Raw genomic sequence first — 15,715 nt, forward strand, 5'->3', positions numbered from 1 at the left:
ACGAGAGAAAAAGCCATTGGATCCATCTGCAGTATCCATCCGGTTGTGAATTTTACCTCATAATGATTAGATTTCCTCCATGCACACGCATCTTTGTATCAATACTAGTGAAAAACAAGGCGAAGGCAGGCTACGATCCCTCTCCAGGTGGGTCATCAACATGTGAGGTCAGGGATGGAGAGACCAGAGTTAGTATTTCAAAAACTCAGGATTGGAGCTATTAGTCGCCCGCAGCCATTCAGCTCCGTTGGGATGAGGAATATTCATTGTGATTTCACCTGATAAGATGTCTCCTTTTCAGCGAAGTAGCTTAGCTAGAAGAACTGGACCCCCGCCTAGCATGAATGATTCGTGGGCCCACTTCGTCGTTAAACCTCCTCCAGTGTCAGGCAACGTATTTTGATTTCGTGGTCAATCTTATGCAACTTATTAGTACGTAGTACCTAAAGACAGAGTACAATATTGCCGACCTCTGGAGGTACCAGCTAGTCTTATTTACTAGTGGGAATGTGGATCCGAAGTATTATGCATGCCAGTAGGCTAGGTAGTGTCGTAACCGGAAACTCCGCCTATCAATATCCAGAATACTCCAGTAAAATGATCGCCTAGAAGTTCATGTGCATGTAGCTAGATAAGAATCTCGCGTATGGAATACGATGCCCAGGTCCATGGGTGGTTCAAAATGGTATTACGGAGTACAGATTACTGTAGGCCAAATAAATAACGTAATTGGGCCTTTTCTTTTTCGGCTCCCAACCTATCGCCATTACAGTACTCGTAAACTTCCCAATGTTAGAGTGATTCCTCAGAGGAAGAATTTTACATAGATGTTAATTACGCTGTAAGATGGCTCTCATTATTGCTACTCAAATTTGATCATTCATTGCGGCACACCAAATCCACGCAAGTCCTTTGACACTAACCAGATGATACATACAGTATTTCAATACTCTCCTTGAGGATGAGTAGCCTCGTGGACCGACAACTCGTTGCACACCATTATACCTGATCCCTGTGGATATAATCCAGAGCGGGAGGTTTGATTGGGCAAGGGGCTATAAACATCCTCAGGGGCAGCAATCTGTGTGTAGCAAGAAACATCGCTCTTCGCGAGCTCCAGGTCATCATCTTGTGTTTGCAACAGCTCGGTATCACGAAGAAGATGACGTTTTGGCCAAGTGCGTTCTGATGAGCCGAAAGTGCGAATTTGAGGATCTGGCCTAGCGCCCTTGGATACAGAATTGCGCCAAAGAACGGCACCCATCATCGGTGCACAGGACACAATGATACCGGAAGATATCTCTGCTGCGACTAAAATCGAGGCATCTAGAGCGCAGAATGTTGTATCATCTTGGTCACACAGTTTGGTTTGCATAATTCGACCGATATTGATACCAACCGTACTAAATCCATGGTCAATTATAAATCAAGGCAAACTTGAAGTAGAAAAAATGACTTTGCTATGCATTACTCACATTAAACCAAGTAAGAAGGCGGCTGTTATACTAACCCTCTTCTCTTTAGGCATATTCAATGTCCAGACAGTAGGCATTGGAAGTGCAACAACAAGGAAGTCAATAATAAGGTTGAATCCAGCGGAGGCATATTCTGTCTTCCCAACATCTCCGCAGGTACCCGTCACCATGATATTCCAGTTAGAGTTGATTGGGCGACAGAGTAAAGTGATTGTTAGAATAGATGCAACCCAGTAAAGAGTAACAATAGTTCCAATGATGATGGAGCTCCAGTAGAACCAATCAACTCGGAAAACTTCGATATAGAGGAGAAGAATTCCTAGGCGAAAGGCAGCAGCACCGGTGACAAAGAACCATTCGGATGCAAAGAAAACCTGATATTCTACTATCAGAATTGAATTTCTGCTTTCAGAAAGCTATGTATCAGGACCCACCTTCAGTGAAATGGTGAGCTTGCCCAAAGACATTGTGGCAGCATCAGCGCCATATTGCCCTGCTGTGATAGCTATAAAGAGGGAGACACTTAATTCGGTGTCGAGAACAGTATATTCAAAGATACGGGGGATACCTTACCTACAATCATATCAAACATATAAGCTGTAAGACAGAGCTAAAATTTTTGATCAGACTCAGTTGAAGACAAATGGTGTGGGATAACAATATACCATTGACAAGGCTATTAGCCAGTCATGTATCTTCATAGAACGTTTGCGAACTCGATTACTCCATAGCCGCAACGCGAAGGCAGTTGAACTGACTACCCAGAAGATAGCCACGCAGATAATCAACTTAGCCTGTCTCTCTTTCACAGTTGACATTGTGTATGATGTTTTGTGAAGGAGTTTGGATTTAAAGAAGAATGCTCGGACGAGATGTAAGAAAGTAGCAAGACAAAAGAGATCAGAGGGCAAAGGAAGACATTGGCAAATAAATAGCTAAAATTCAATGGAGGCAAACAATCTTTCCTGTTCTAGGACTTGATATCTTGCAATGCATGCTGAGCGAGTGATTGGGGGCCAACATGGGGATACAGTACAAAACATGTGCATGAATTTATTCTTAGAAAATTACATGAGACTGCGTCATGAAGATTCTCTTGCGATCGGCCAGAGCTTTATTCGCTATAATAAATTATTCTAAGGTGAAACACTTTCCCGCCTCCATTAATGAGATTGCGGAGCCAGTTTTGATTGACAAATCGAAATGAATAACAATGACCTCGGGAGGGATATTTTGTATTTTGCACGAGTCGGAACGGGTCCTGACTCCTGACCGGAGTGGGGCTTGGCAACTTAGCTTACATGCATGATGATATAAGTTCAATTTTTCCCCAAGCCTCTTGAAAAATCATTTTTTATTCAAATGCATGATTGTGGGTCCCCAATTGGGGGCCGAATATGCCCAACTCGGGTCCGCAACGGAATAAAGACAAAAAGAAAAAGATCTTGTACAGTCTTCTCCCAGAATTTGAACTATCAATCTCCATCCCCAAGTATCCCGACCGAACCATAATCAACTTATCTTACAATGCCCAGCAATACACAGAAACCGACTATTGTTATCGTCCATGGCTCCTACCACACTCCTGCGCCATATGGACCGTTCATGGATGCTCTCAACACTCTAGGCTTCGAGACTCGGTGTCCTCAGCGGCCTACATCTGATCTCAGCAAGCTAAATGTTGGCGATGTGAATGCCCCTGACTTTGATAGAGGTCCTCCACCTGAAGGGTTTCCTACCGATGACGATGATGTTGCAGTGCTCCGCCAGGTCCTGGACCAGCTTATAGTCCAGGAAAGAAAGCAAGTGCTTCTAGTAGCACACTCTTCTGGCGGCTGGGTGGCAACTCAAGCAGCAGTCCTGGAGCTTCAGTATGAGGCTCGCCAAGCGCAAGGTCAGAATGGAGGGTTAATTGGAATCTTCTATTACTCAGCCTTTACTATTCCTCTTAACCAGTCGATTAATGGCTACTTCCAACCAAACGATGGCTCCTTTACTATCCCTCCATGGTTAAAATTCTGGGTAAGCTAAGATTTATCTTTTGCAGAATATAGTAATTTAAACTAACTATTATTATAGAAGCATGGTGCTGCTGGTGTTGCTACACTTGTTGATGCACCAAAGTTTATGTTCAATGGCCTTAATGCAGTTGAGGCTGAGAAGTGGACAGCAACCCTGACTGCAGCACCTATCAATACTGGTATTCTTACAAACGATGCCTACGCAACCATACCCTGTGCCTACCTGGAGCTTACAGACGATTACATTTTACCTAAGGAGTACCAAGAGGCAATGATCATGGAGCAAAAGGAGCTGGGCAATGACTTTACAGTCTACTATGCGCCCACGGGTCACTCTGCTCATCTCACCTGGACGGAGCCATTGGCTAAGAATGTGGCCAACTTCGTGGACAAGGCCAGGCCTTGATCAATAGAGCTCTGGAGAAAGACATTGATATCTAGCACAGCCAAGAGCACGAGGATTGATGGACTAGTACGCAAGTCAATAGCCCATGCCGATTTGTGCACACATCTGCCATTCAAATTTTCGCTACCAGATGTCTTTATAAACTCGAAATTTGTTCTTTTTTATTCTAATGTTCGAATTTGGTGTAAAAGAAATCATTAAAATTTACTGTACTAGCCATCATATACATAATGTAAGCAATAATTTGGTGGCTCACCTTGGAAAGAATCGATTAGAGCATCAACAATCGATCAAATTCACATAATAAACCATTTAGAACATTAATACAATCTCAAGTGCTTTAGCTATTGAGGAGTGGAACGATCTAGGCAGTGCACTCTGTGGTGCACAATTCGATTCAGCGGCAACAACCAAACCACCTGGGCAATGATCAACCAAACACCCGTACGACTCGAAGATACCCGGATCACCTGTAGGGACAATACGACGGAGTATGAAGCTCCGCGACTTCCTGCTCAGCATGGATATAATCAATTGATGCAATTCTATTTATGAATCATTCAGTAGCATTCAGTAGCATTCCGTACGGAGTACTACAGTGTCTGGCATGCAGAATTCGGCCGGCCCGCTTCTCGTGCTAGCTGTCTTTAGCCTAGCTGTACTGTCTCCTACTTTCACAAGAAAATATTGATGGTGGTGTACGTGATTTATCACACATAAATCATGGTGTTCCGGGGTGTATAAGTTACTCTAAAACGATAGTGCTTAAAGTGGATCAACCAAATTCTGCATGCCAGAGGCTGTAAGTATACCGCGCCTGGAAATTTAGATGAGCTTGCGTGGCTTGGCCCCACGGCAGGTAATGGAGGTGGGGGATACTGAGAGATAGTGGACTTCGGGAGCTGCCTTACTGTACTGAGATGAGCTAAAAAAGATCTAAGTGGCACACAAATTCGCGGCTGAAAGTGGAATCGGGTTCAAGACGGGACCTCGGAACAGGCTGAACGATCACCAGTGGCCCTTTGGGAGCCAATTTTCGTCAGACCGCACAGTCAGCACATCGGAGTGAGGGTGGTTCTATTTTGATACCACGTGATAAACTACCCGGTGTGTAGTAGTGTCTAGCTGTACACCTAGCTCGCTTGCAAAGGTTGCATTTCTGAAACACTCGTGCATTAGCTGCATCGCTAGTTAGACCGGTATGATTTATCCATAGCCATTCTAAGGTGGTATAGAACGAGATGGAATGTAGCCAGGTGGCACATGGATCTCTTCTTGCTAGTGGCTGTTTATTTTCCTAGGAAGATAGTAGCCATACTAGTGATTTCACAACATTTGAAGCAAACATCTTGCAAATATGATAGGAAAAATAATAAAAATAGTAAATAATAATAATAAAAAATAATAAAAAATAATAAAAAATAATAAAAAATAATAAAAAATAATAAAAAATAATAAAAAATAATAAAAAATAATAAAAAATAATAAAAAATAATAAAAAATAATAAAAAATAATAAAAAATAATAAAAAATAATAAAAAATAATAAAAAATAATAAAATAATAAAACATTAGACCGCCAACAACGATAGTGTTCAAACGGGGAGAAAGATCTACACCACCTCGATTTATCCGTTTTTGTGGCGTCTGGGGACAGTTTCGCGTCCAACCAGAGCCCAAATTTCATATTGGTATCCATGCGTTCAATTTTACGGGAGGACGGCTCGGCAAGGCATAGATAGCCTCCAGGGCTTGGAAGTGGGGATGCCGATCTGTATTGACGTAGCGCCTCCAGGGGGAAAAAACGACCTTACGCCATCGCAGCCCTCAGCATTCCACTTGGGAGAAAGAACTTTTGTAGATTTAGAATAATTTTTCTCTCAGCCTGGGACACAGATGGTATCAATGTTATACTAGTGTACGAACCTTGGAAAGACCCTAGTGTATGAAAGACCCTAAATATATATATATGTTCCGTACTTCTCAACTGATGAGACGTCCATGGATCCTTCCCGAGGTCTTTTCCGACCTGCTTGACTCTTCGGATTTTGTACGGCCCAGCTTTTTTTTTTTTCTACAGAGTGCATATCTTTTCATCAATCTTGTTATACTTTGCCTTTCCCGAAATGTGTAAAGGCTTTGCATGCGTTTTTCCATATTTTTTTTTAGGAACAAAATATTGTTTGACTCTAATTCCAAATACCTTCCAAGGTTGGGATTTATCATAATTTTACCCCTTTTTGGGGTTAGTGGGATTATGACAAGGCAGATAGATACCTAGTGCCCAGGTGTTCTACCTAGGTTAGTGGTATAGCGTATTTTTCAAACATTGAAGTCCACCCCCACCCGCTGGGGCCCGGTTGTCCGAAGAGCTAGCTAAAGGCCTCTTTCGCCGCTGTATAGTTCTTGACATTGAATTGAACCACGTTCGCTCCCGAATAATCCCAGCTCACCAAAGTCAATTCCAAAAATTATTTCAACATTTTCTTTTATTCTTGGTGCCAACTTGATCAAGATTTACCGCAACTTGAATCTTGGAGCTATTAAGACCACCCTAACGGAACTAAATTTTGTTGCGCATATTCCCTTGCCCAAGAAATCCGCACGGGGCATATCGTGATTCACCATAAGATGTCCGATGTTTATGCTCAAAATTTGAGCCGCGATGAGGCCGAAGCCATTAGGTACGACTTTTTTTTTGTTCTTTGTTGCGTTAACTTATAGCAACTAATGTTGCTCAAATGGACCTAGACTGGATGGACAATTTGATCTTTTGACCGAGTAAGTGAGTCCAATATGCCAATGGCCTTTTACATGCACTCCAAATTTTCTCACATAAGTTAGAAATATTGGATATCTCCTTCACCCTGAGGTGCTTGAGTCATTGTCCGCTAAATCATCTCTGAAGGTAGCCGATCTTGCTACAGGGACAGCTCGCTTCCTCTTGCGATTAGTGGAAAGCAATAGTTTCCCTGAAAATGCCATCCTCCACGGTACCGATATCTCCCCAGCTCTCTTTCCAGCACCAGCCGCAATGCCGCCAAACATTGACCTCGGTATTTTCGATATCCGGGAGCCTGTGCCTACCCATCTGGAAGGTAGTTACGACCTTGTGCATGTGCGGCAAGTCGCCGCCGGCCTTCACGCATCAGAGTGGATGCCTGTAATGGTCAATTTGACTAAACTTTTGAAGCCTGGCGGAGCGTTACAATGGGAGGAATGCAATTTCGCAAACGTTATCCATCTGCGTGGCGCCAGCAGTGCTTGCACCATAAATGGAGCCCGCAAGCTTGGTACGATGTTTAGATCCGGGCTTTGGGAGCATTTTCAACACGGCTGGAACCGCCTCGAGCAAGGCATGGTCGAAGCTGGACTGCAAAATGTCGGCTCAGAGTTTGTTAGCTCAGATCGAATCCCAGAGACAAGGGGCGCTCTAACCCAAAATGGCATACAGGTTATTCTACGCTGGGCAAATGCTAAAGCTCAAGCTGGGAATTTACAAGATGCCAATGGAAAGAAAGTGTCTGTGTCTGAGGTGCAAGCTCTGGGGAAGCAGGCTATAAAGGATATTGACTCTGGGTGCTATGTTCGATTCGATATTCATGTTGGTTGGGGATTCAAACCCAATGAGTGATTATGTATGAGTGATTAACTTCCGCCATGTACATTTTTAACAAGCATGCAACTGTCATTGCAGTTTCCATTCCATCTGTTTGATAAATCTTTGACGGATTCGTAAAGTAACCAACTTATTTTCAGGCCATGATTTGACATCGGGAAACGGCCACAGGAGCTGAACCAAAGCCAAGCATCAATCGCTAACATAACGCAAATCAAGGGGTGCTCTAAGATGCCTAGAGATTGAGTCACTCACGCTACTAATGCAACTTTAATACCACGTTATGTTGTCTCTTCAAGTTCAACACAGGGTTGCGGCACATGATACGCCTTCACTGGAGATTAAAGCACGGAAAATAGAAAAATAAAGTGCATTCCGCACAACCACTGTAATGGAGCTTTAAGGGCTGTAACGAAACCTGAAAACAAGAGATGTGCAAACAGAAATTCAATCTTGACGCGTATGTGGAGCGCCCCTGGGTGCTTAACTACAATTGTATCTCGGTCCGATTCATGGCTACTATCTAGTATACTACTCCGAGTCTACTGGGATAATCCATAAAACTTTCCGATGTTGACCTGCTGTTACTTTATGAGGTAGGTAGCTTGCACCGAGGCCAAAAGAATCCATGGGGCCAAAGTATGTAACCGAGTTTCCCATTCTGTAAAACTTGAAATTGTGCACAGGTTCGCAATTATGTCCAAGATTAGTTAGTAGCAAACTGATTGCCCCTTACAATGTGGGTCAGGTCCACTGGCAGAGGCCATTCTAATACCTGAAGGTGCATCCAACTTGAATCAGCTCTGAACATACTCCACATGTGCACCTGGACATCGGTATCAAGTAAACTATCACTTGGAAAAGGCGGAGACTTAAGACGAAATTTTTAAGTGCTGACGCAAACCTGGGTACCTCGGCCCATCTGAGGTCTAATGTTCTTTTTGATAGATACGGAACATCTGGAGTTTTTACTAGTACATATCGCACTATTTCCTAGCTCATCAGAAATTATCCTCTCCTGCATAAGCCACGTCACCATTTCTGACTACATGACTCCAAGGTTGCAATCTTTGTATGTAATTTTTTCTCCACAGAAGGTCGGCGACCATCGGTCCCGAGGTCATTCTTAGGTGTCCGTCATTGGTACACATCTGATATTGTAAAAGATTCGGAGATTTTTCACTGATAGTTTCTATCCATCTCCGAGTCTGTACTAATGATAACTTTAGATAGAGTTCAAAATATCATGGTGGATGGCATCTAAAACTAAGTAGTATGTACCCAGGCAGCAGTTTCGGAAAACAATGGCATGACATATACAGTAGCAATCCAGCAATTCCAAAGTAGAAAGGTTAAGCGGTCATTTTCCACGCTCCGTAAAGTCAAGACCCGCAATGCAACAGTGTACGCCAGTCCGAGACTCAGAGAGAAAATCTCATATCGAACATACCAGAAATGTGGGCAAATGATCCCCCAAATAGCCATAGGGATAGCGATGCTCCACCTGGCAGCTGTGTCCCCAATGACCAGCGGCACAGTACGCCGATCTCGGATAGCATCGCCCTTTTGGTCATAGAGATCCTGTAAGTGAACAGTACTGATGATAATACAGGCAATAATAAAGAGCCATTGCGGTAAATAGTACTCTGAGTTTGATATTCCCAGAGAACTATGGAGGGGGAAAGCAAGTTTCTCTCCCAAAGCCACTTCAAGAGCACCGGAGATGAAACATAGGTACCCCAGCGCGTTGATTCCATTACGAACCACGGGATTGTCATCAGCACCACCGAAATTGTTATACCATATATCAAGACCGAGGAGAAGGGTTGATTGCCGATGGCCAACACCATGGCAAATCAAGCCGTGAGTCTGCACAACACCGAAAAAAAACAACATGAAGTAGGTCGCCTGTGAGGGAGTGATACGTTTTTGTGGCATTGGACGCCATGGTTTGTTCAATGTATCTTCTGCAATGGCCGACGGTGTCCGCTGGTTGTTGATAGAAAATGGAATGAAGACAAGGCTGACCCAAAGAAGAGTCCGGAGGAAACGAATCGCGAGTAGTTTGAAAGACAAAGGTGCACTATCCCCCAAACCATAAGCGCTTGTAGCGAAAGAATTCGTCATTCCAAATATGGTGCTGGGGATGACAATAGTCTTGAAGTCGCTGCATGTGAAGAGAAAGATTGTATAAGAATGATAAGCCAGAGCTTTGACAAGGAGATATATAGAAGGTGACCTGCTAGGCCTAATGCTCTCCACAGAGTACTTCTTAGGCAATAGTTAGCCCAGGCTGCCTAGATAGGTAATAAATAACTTCGCTTTGGTTTTCTGGCTTACCTTGATATAAGAACTAGCGATCATACTGAGCGAATGATCAAAAATTAATTTGAATTGGACCTTCGTCAATCTCAAATGTTTGCTAGTGAGAATAAATGAAGCATCAAAGATCAACGGTGCCGATTCCAAAGTCAGGGCCAGAAGACTGTTTTTATAGCTCAAGTAGCCAAGCTCATACTAGTTCCGTACATATACTACCTAGTCTCTCGAAATCCTCTCCCGATATCGGTATTACAAAAATAGATTCATCAATGTCAAGAAGCTTGGAAGGCATCACGAAACAGCAAACCACATGTAAAGGGAAGGACGCCTTTTCCCAACACACTAGGCAAGATATGCACATGTGTTGCCAAGGTGGATCGTCTTGTGCATCTTGCATCTACACATGTGGGGGATTCTGGGGCCAAAAAGTGGGGCCTGACGGCTTGACTATTTTCAAATGTTTGGGGGCTACATCACATCTCCGGTGGACGGCTAAAACTAGTGGAGTGCTTATATACTGAGTTATTCTGCTCCATTCACTGTGATCTTCTCGCAGTCCTCTCACCTGGCAGATCATATTGATTAGTCATTGCAGCCATGATCAAATTAGCATCTCTTGCAATTCTATCAGGCGTCTTGGCACATTGGTGCATTTTTATTCATGGTGAATGGCATCTTAGGTTAAAATCTCTGGTGCTATCACATATCACGATCCTTGGAGTATTGTATGCTGCCAAAGCTGTGAGCGCCGAATACTATGTCATACCAGAAAAGGATCTTTTACGCCCAGCTCTCCTTATGATACTTTATCTCGCTTCCCTCTTTAGCAGTATCGTCGTATACCGTTTGTTCTTTCACCGCTTACGGCAGTTCCCTGGACCCAAACTTGCTGCTGGATCTAAGTTATGGCATGTGTGGAAATGCCGCTCCTCGCGTGGTCACCATGTTCTTCAGGATTGGCATGAAAAATATGGCACATTTGTTCGGACAGGTACGTATCATGCATTGTCGGCTACAACCATGCGGGTTTGCCTTGAAAAAAGTGGTTTGGGCTTATATTTAAGCACAGGTCCTGCTGAAATCACAGTATTCCATCCCGCGGTATACGAGGCGATGGACGGACATGGGAACAATAATACCCGATCTGATTGGTACGACTTATTGTACCCACGGGTCTCATCGATCTTCACGCGTGATCGGGCTCTACATAACGTGAGACGAAAGCTCTGGAATAATGCACTAAGTAGTTCTGGTATGCCAAATTTTCTCTTTTCCCCTCGGATTAAAAGGCTAAAAATACACTGTAGCAATCCGGCAGTACCACCAGCGCATTCTTGGAAAGGTCAAGACACTTACTGATCTAATCAGTGAAAATGAGTCTCAGCCAGTCTTAATAAACGAGGTCATGTACTGGTTTGCATTTGACTCTATGGGTGACTTTGCCTTCAGCGAGGACTTTGGAATGATGAAGAACAAGAAATGGCACCAAACTCTTTGGATGTTTCGATATGCGCTGGCCCTTTTAGGACCCTTTAGTCCAGCAATATGGATACCACGGCTGGCATTTACTCTGATTCCGGGTCTCTGGTGGGCTAAGTGGTGGTTCCAAATGCTGTCCTTCTGCGATGAGTGCATGGAACGTAGAATGAAGGCAAGTTTGCATATCAGCTACTCTGAGGTTGTTTGGCTAATTCTTCTCAAAGCGAACCTTGCCCCATAAAGACATCGCTTCATTTTTCATCGAACAGCACAAGGCCAGCGACGATGCACGCCGGGAATATTGGCTAAGTGGTGATACTGCGACTCTGGTTGTTGCCGGAAGGTATGTCTTCCAAGCTCTTATTGCGAGGTCGCAGGAAATTGATAATCAATAGTGATACAAATGCGCCAACCTTGACGCATCTCTTTTACTTTCTCGCTCGCTATCCAGAGCACACAGCGAAGATATACGAGGAGCTTCAGACCCTTTCTTCTTTGGATGACGCGGTTGGACTGTCCAAGCTTCCTCATCTGAATGGAACTATTAACGAAACTATGCGTCTTCTGCCTGCCGTCCTAACGTTTGGGACGCGTGTAACCCCCCCCAGAAGGCTTGATTATTGAGGGCACCTTCATACCCGGAGGGATAAAAATTTGTGCACCGAGATACACCATTGGAAGGTGTAAGTCTTCTCACTGTCTCTCACCTACCTAAGGGCCATAGCGTCAGTATTAATTTTGATTTGACAGTGGAGACGGCGTATGTCCGACCGTGTGAGTTTATTCCTGAGCGATGGTATAGCCAGCCTGAGTTGGTTCTGGATAGAAGAGCATTCGTTCCTTTTGGACTCGGTATGTTTTGTTTCCTCGCCTCAAATGAGACCAACTGCTATGAAGTGACATAGAAGCTAATTATTCTAGGTAATACGATGTGCGTTGGTAAGAACTTGGCCTTGACTCAGATCCGCCTGGTCACTGCAGCTTTACTAAGCCGGTTCCATGTTGAATTCGCCCCGAACAATAAAACGGGGGAATTCGTGGAAAAAGATATGAAAGATCAACTTACAGCTCAGCCGGGTCCGTGTCATGTTATCTTCACCAGAAACCAATAGTGAGAAGCGATGAGTAAGGGCCAAGCAATATGAGTATTTTGATCAATTATACAATTCGGGTATTCATTTTATTCGAAGATTGGTCATTTACTCATGAAAGAAGAAGAGATATGGTTTCTTGTATTCAATTTGAGTGATACTAGTAGTGTCAAACATTTGAACCTTACCGAGGTCAATCCATTCATTAGTGAACAATGTTTGTCTACACCATTATATGATGTATAATGACAGCCCAGACCATGGGGAGTAATCTTTGGAGCTGATTCGATCAGATCAGAGAGCTCGAACCTGACCTCCTCTTTTAAGCTATTCTACAAGAATGCCACGCCTTGCAGCGGCAATCAGGCAAATGAACAAGAGCAATCAGAAGGGAGTTAGGCTTTTTCTTTCGCTTGATCTTGTCCACAGTAGATTTTATTCGAATGAAAATTCGAATACAATTGATAAAGGCGAAGTTGATCTTCGTTGACTTCAAGTTACAATCGAGACGTTCTCAGTGCTAGAAATTGAATTATCTTGGCTTTGTACCTTCGCCACACTGAATCAAGAAAGATCACCCAACCTAGAGCATAGTTATCCTCATGAAAACAAACACGGTGGAGGACTATCAGACTTTTTGCTGCAAATAAATTCATCTTACAAATCTAACATGTCCTTGTGAAACAAAACAAGTTATCAAGAACTCAATCGCTAGACTTGAAGAGATTATTATAGGTCTCGAAGAGAGGCAACTCATCACCAATTCCAGCAATCACCTCCACAATTACATCGGAAGGTTTTATCAAACTAGTATCCGAAATCCCAAGAAGGAGCTTGATAGGGCCTCATATGAGCCCTAGAATATCGGGCTTGACCTGAATATACACTTCGATGACGCCGGCATATTCCTTAAATTGGGCAATGTATGCTGTTATTTTGCCCACTGGCAGGTGGTGAACCCAAAGTGCTTATGTACATTCTGTTTCAAACGAAAAACTAACAGGTAATATATCCCGTAACCGAGTGAATCCCTCACTACTGGTAAGTTTTTTCACAACGTGACGCGCGACATCTCTCTTTCAACAACCATCATGCCTCATACGCAGTATTTCGGCCGACTCAGACGAGTAAGAAGGACGAATATCGCTTGCAGTTCAAACCTTGAAAATGACGAAATTCCTTCTTCACGCGAAGCTGCACGTTGATCTGATGTGCCGCATGCGCACCCCTGCGCAAGCAATCCTTCAAGTGCTTATTGATTGGTAGTTTCGATAACGTCCCCAATTAGGGCAACTCCAAGCTTCGACTTATCAAGAAACTTCTCCTCATCAGCCGCAATCTGAGCAGCCGCTTCAGGGGCACGTATCTTCGCACTGAAGGCCTGGAAAGCAGCCTGATCAGCGAATGTAAGCTCGGCATAGGCATCAAAATCAAAGTCGGACTGCTTTCCGACTAGGATGATAGCAGGGGTCTTGGTGTTACGCTCACTGGCACCTTCGGGGGCAACTTCGACAGCGTTACGTGCAATATAGGTGCGCTTGTGAGAAAGAGGAAAGTGTTCCCCAGAGAGATGTTTAATAAGTTCGGCATGGCCCTCGTAGTGCTTCTTGAAATCCTCAAGAGACAGACCAGGCTTGCGAAAAATGTGGACGAAGGCCTTCACGGACATGATGGCACGTTTTAAGGTAAGGCAGAAAAGATGTAGGGAGTTTCAAGAATTGATGAAGTCCAGTTTTTGTTTCGTTAAAGATAGGAGGACGTTGCAAATAGAAGGGCCGAGAGTTTATTGATGGGGAATAAAAATCCTCTGAAGGGCAAGTACGGGAACCGGGGTGGGGGAATAAATAGACAAGGAGGAAGTGTGAACATTTGAAGTAAAACAAACATGGTTGAGTGTAAACGGTATTCTGATGTCTAATCTAAATGACTCCACCTGGGCACTAATTACAAATCCACGGGCCTTTGCCGATGTGCACTGTTTAGGGGCCAACGAACCCGTGTTGCATAGGACATCGGGACTAAGATATTGGACTCCACCTGGGCATCTGGCACTATACGGAGTATGCACCTCAGACTTGCCCATGTGGAACCAGGGTGGCCCTGCACGGGTGACACCCCGGCTATCTGGGTGATAATCTCTTGTCCCAATTAAGAAGGTGGCTCACTTCCAAGGTTCTATCACGTGTTATGTAAATACTGTATCGGCTGACACCCTAATTGGATATCCCAGGGGCCAATCACATTAAAAGATCATTCTGAGGTTGATATAATACCATGATCAGTACCTACCCAGCCTTAGAGGAATCAGATTCGTTCTTCTGTGCGGAGGTGCTGAAGATCTTTAAGTTGAATACTAGATCTAGGACTCGAAGGTCTAATTGTATCTTAACTTTATTTATTACAATTCTGTTTAAAGAGTTAATGAAAGAGCTATAGTACTTATCACTCTGTTATTATCTGTAGGTAGAAATAAATGGTGATTTGGTTCTCCACAGTCAATTTAAAATTCCACTTGAATAGTGTAAGCAGAATGTTAAATTACATGTAATTTATACTTTCCTAATTAGGCTTAGTTTTTATCACCCAGATAGCCCGGGTGTCACCCGCGCAAGGGCCACTTATGTACAGGGAGAATAATGCTCGATTTTAGACTTGAGAAAGAAGTCCCTTAAGTACTTTTTCGTCCCCTAAATAATCCAGGATTCGAATTTGATGATGAAAAAAATGAGGGACGTCATTGTAAATCGCCCGGTTCCTAGGAATAATGGGTGATAAGGCTTAATAAATATCTTGATCACCGTCATTCGTAGCTACTGAGAAATAAAGATGAAGTAGCCGTTCCAAGCTATAGCAACTAGCTTCCTAGGAGCAACTGTGATAGGGCAATTAATTTCTTTGAGCCGACAAGTAATTGAGTTGAGAAGAGTGGCTTCCGGGAACAAAAATTTACACAGTCTGATAGGCCAGAGATCCTGACTTCGCACTGCCGGTCTGTTACGGACCCACTACGGAAGGATCTCCCAGGAGCAGCTACGACCCAATCAGTTAACGGTCGGGCTAAGTGTGGACGAGCAGCCAGGATGGACGCACAGCCCAGACGGGCACAGGACCAGTTGATGCCTAAGACATCAACGGGAGCTCGATATGGGCATGTGAGGGCACGTGACCGCGGATCTATTCCAACAATAGATCCCGTCCGTTCGAACGGAACGGACCCTGACCCGACAATAGGAATGGACCTATCCTAACAGTAGGATAGGATAATAGGAAGGACTAGATATATAAAGGACGCTCTCTACTACA

General features: G+C 43.8%; 6 protein-coding genes across 6 annotated transcripts; 3 read left to right on the forward strand and 3 right to left on the reverse strand.

Moving 5' to 3' along the window:
• Positions 1-943: 943 nt before the first annotated feature.
• N7483_013149 (uncharacterized protein) lies at positions 944-2,293 on the reverse strand (the record flags this gene model as incomplete). Its single annotated transcript, XM_057096576.1, has 5 exons — positions 944-1,403; positions 1,476-1,849; positions 1,910-1,980; positions 2,049-2,085; positions 2,234-2,293. 5 exons carry the CDS (start codon positions 2,291-2,293, stop codon positions 944-946), a joined length of 1,002 nt encoding a protein of 333 aa, XP_056942547.1.
• A 709-nt stretch (positions 2,294-3,002) lies between these two features.
• Positions 3,003-3,902, forward strand: N7483_013150 (alpha/beta hydrolase; the record flags this gene model as incomplete). The annotated part of the gene is made up of 2 exons (XM_057096577.1): positions 3,003-3,497; positions 3,555-3,902. The coding sequence occupies 2 exons, from the start codon at positions 3,003-3,005 to the stop codon at positions 3,900-3,902; spliced, it is 843 nt and encodes a 280-aa protein (XP_056942548.1).
• A 2,630-nt stretch (positions 3,903-6,532) lies between these two features.
• On the forward strand, positions 6,533-7,535 carry N7483_013151 (class I SAM-dependent methyltransferase; the record flags this gene model as incomplete). The annotated part of the gene is made up of 3 exons (XM_057096578.1): positions 6,533-6,585; positions 6,653-6,682; positions 6,746-7,535. The coding sequence occupies 3 exons, from the start codon at positions 6,533-6,535 to the stop codon at positions 7,533-7,535; spliced, it is 873 nt and encodes a 290-aa protein (XP_056942549.1).
• Positions 7,536-8,786: 1,251 nt separating this feature from the next.
• On the reverse strand, positions 8,787-9,647 carry N7483_013152 (UbiA family prenyltransferase; the record flags this gene model as incomplete). Its single annotated transcript, XM_057096579.1, has 1 exon — positions 8,787-9,647. One exon carries the CDS (start codon positions 9,645-9,647, stop codon positions 8,787-8,789), a length of 861 nt encoding a protein of 286 aa, XP_056942550.1.
• Positions 9,648-10,439: 792 nt separating this feature from the next.
• On the forward strand, positions 10,440-12,433 carry N7483_013153 (cytochrome P450; the record flags this gene model as incomplete). The annotated part of the gene is made up of 7 exons (XM_057096580.1): positions 10,440-10,833; positions 10,912-11,094; positions 11,150-11,493; positions 11,546-11,664; positions 11,717-11,902; positions 12,046-12,173; positions 12,243-12,433. The coding sequence occupies 7 exons, from the start codon at positions 10,440-10,442 to the stop codon at positions 12,431-12,433; spliced, it is 1,545 nt and encodes a 514-aa protein (XP_056942551.1).
• A 1,231-nt stretch (positions 12,434-13,664) lies between these two features.
• Positions 13,665-14,081, reverse strand: N7483_013154 (EthD domain-containing protein; the record flags this gene model as incomplete). The annotated part of the gene is made up of 1 exon (XM_057096581.1): positions 13,665-14,081. One exon carries the CDS (start codon positions 14,079-14,081, stop codon positions 13,665-13,667), a length of 417 nt encoding a protein of 138 aa, XP_056942552.1.
• Between the last annotated feature and the right edge of the window lie 1,634 nt (positions 14,082-15,715).

The sequence above is a fragment of the Penicillium malachiteum genome (assembly GCF_028827825.1).
Source record: "Penicillium malachiteum strain IBT 17515 chromosome Unknown utg000005l:1.0-9002435.0:326005.0-9005861.0, whole genome shotgun sequence".
Lineage (NCBI taxonomy): Eukaryota > Fungi > Ascomycota > Eurotiomycetes > Eurotiales > Aspergillaceae > Penicillium > Penicillium malachiteum.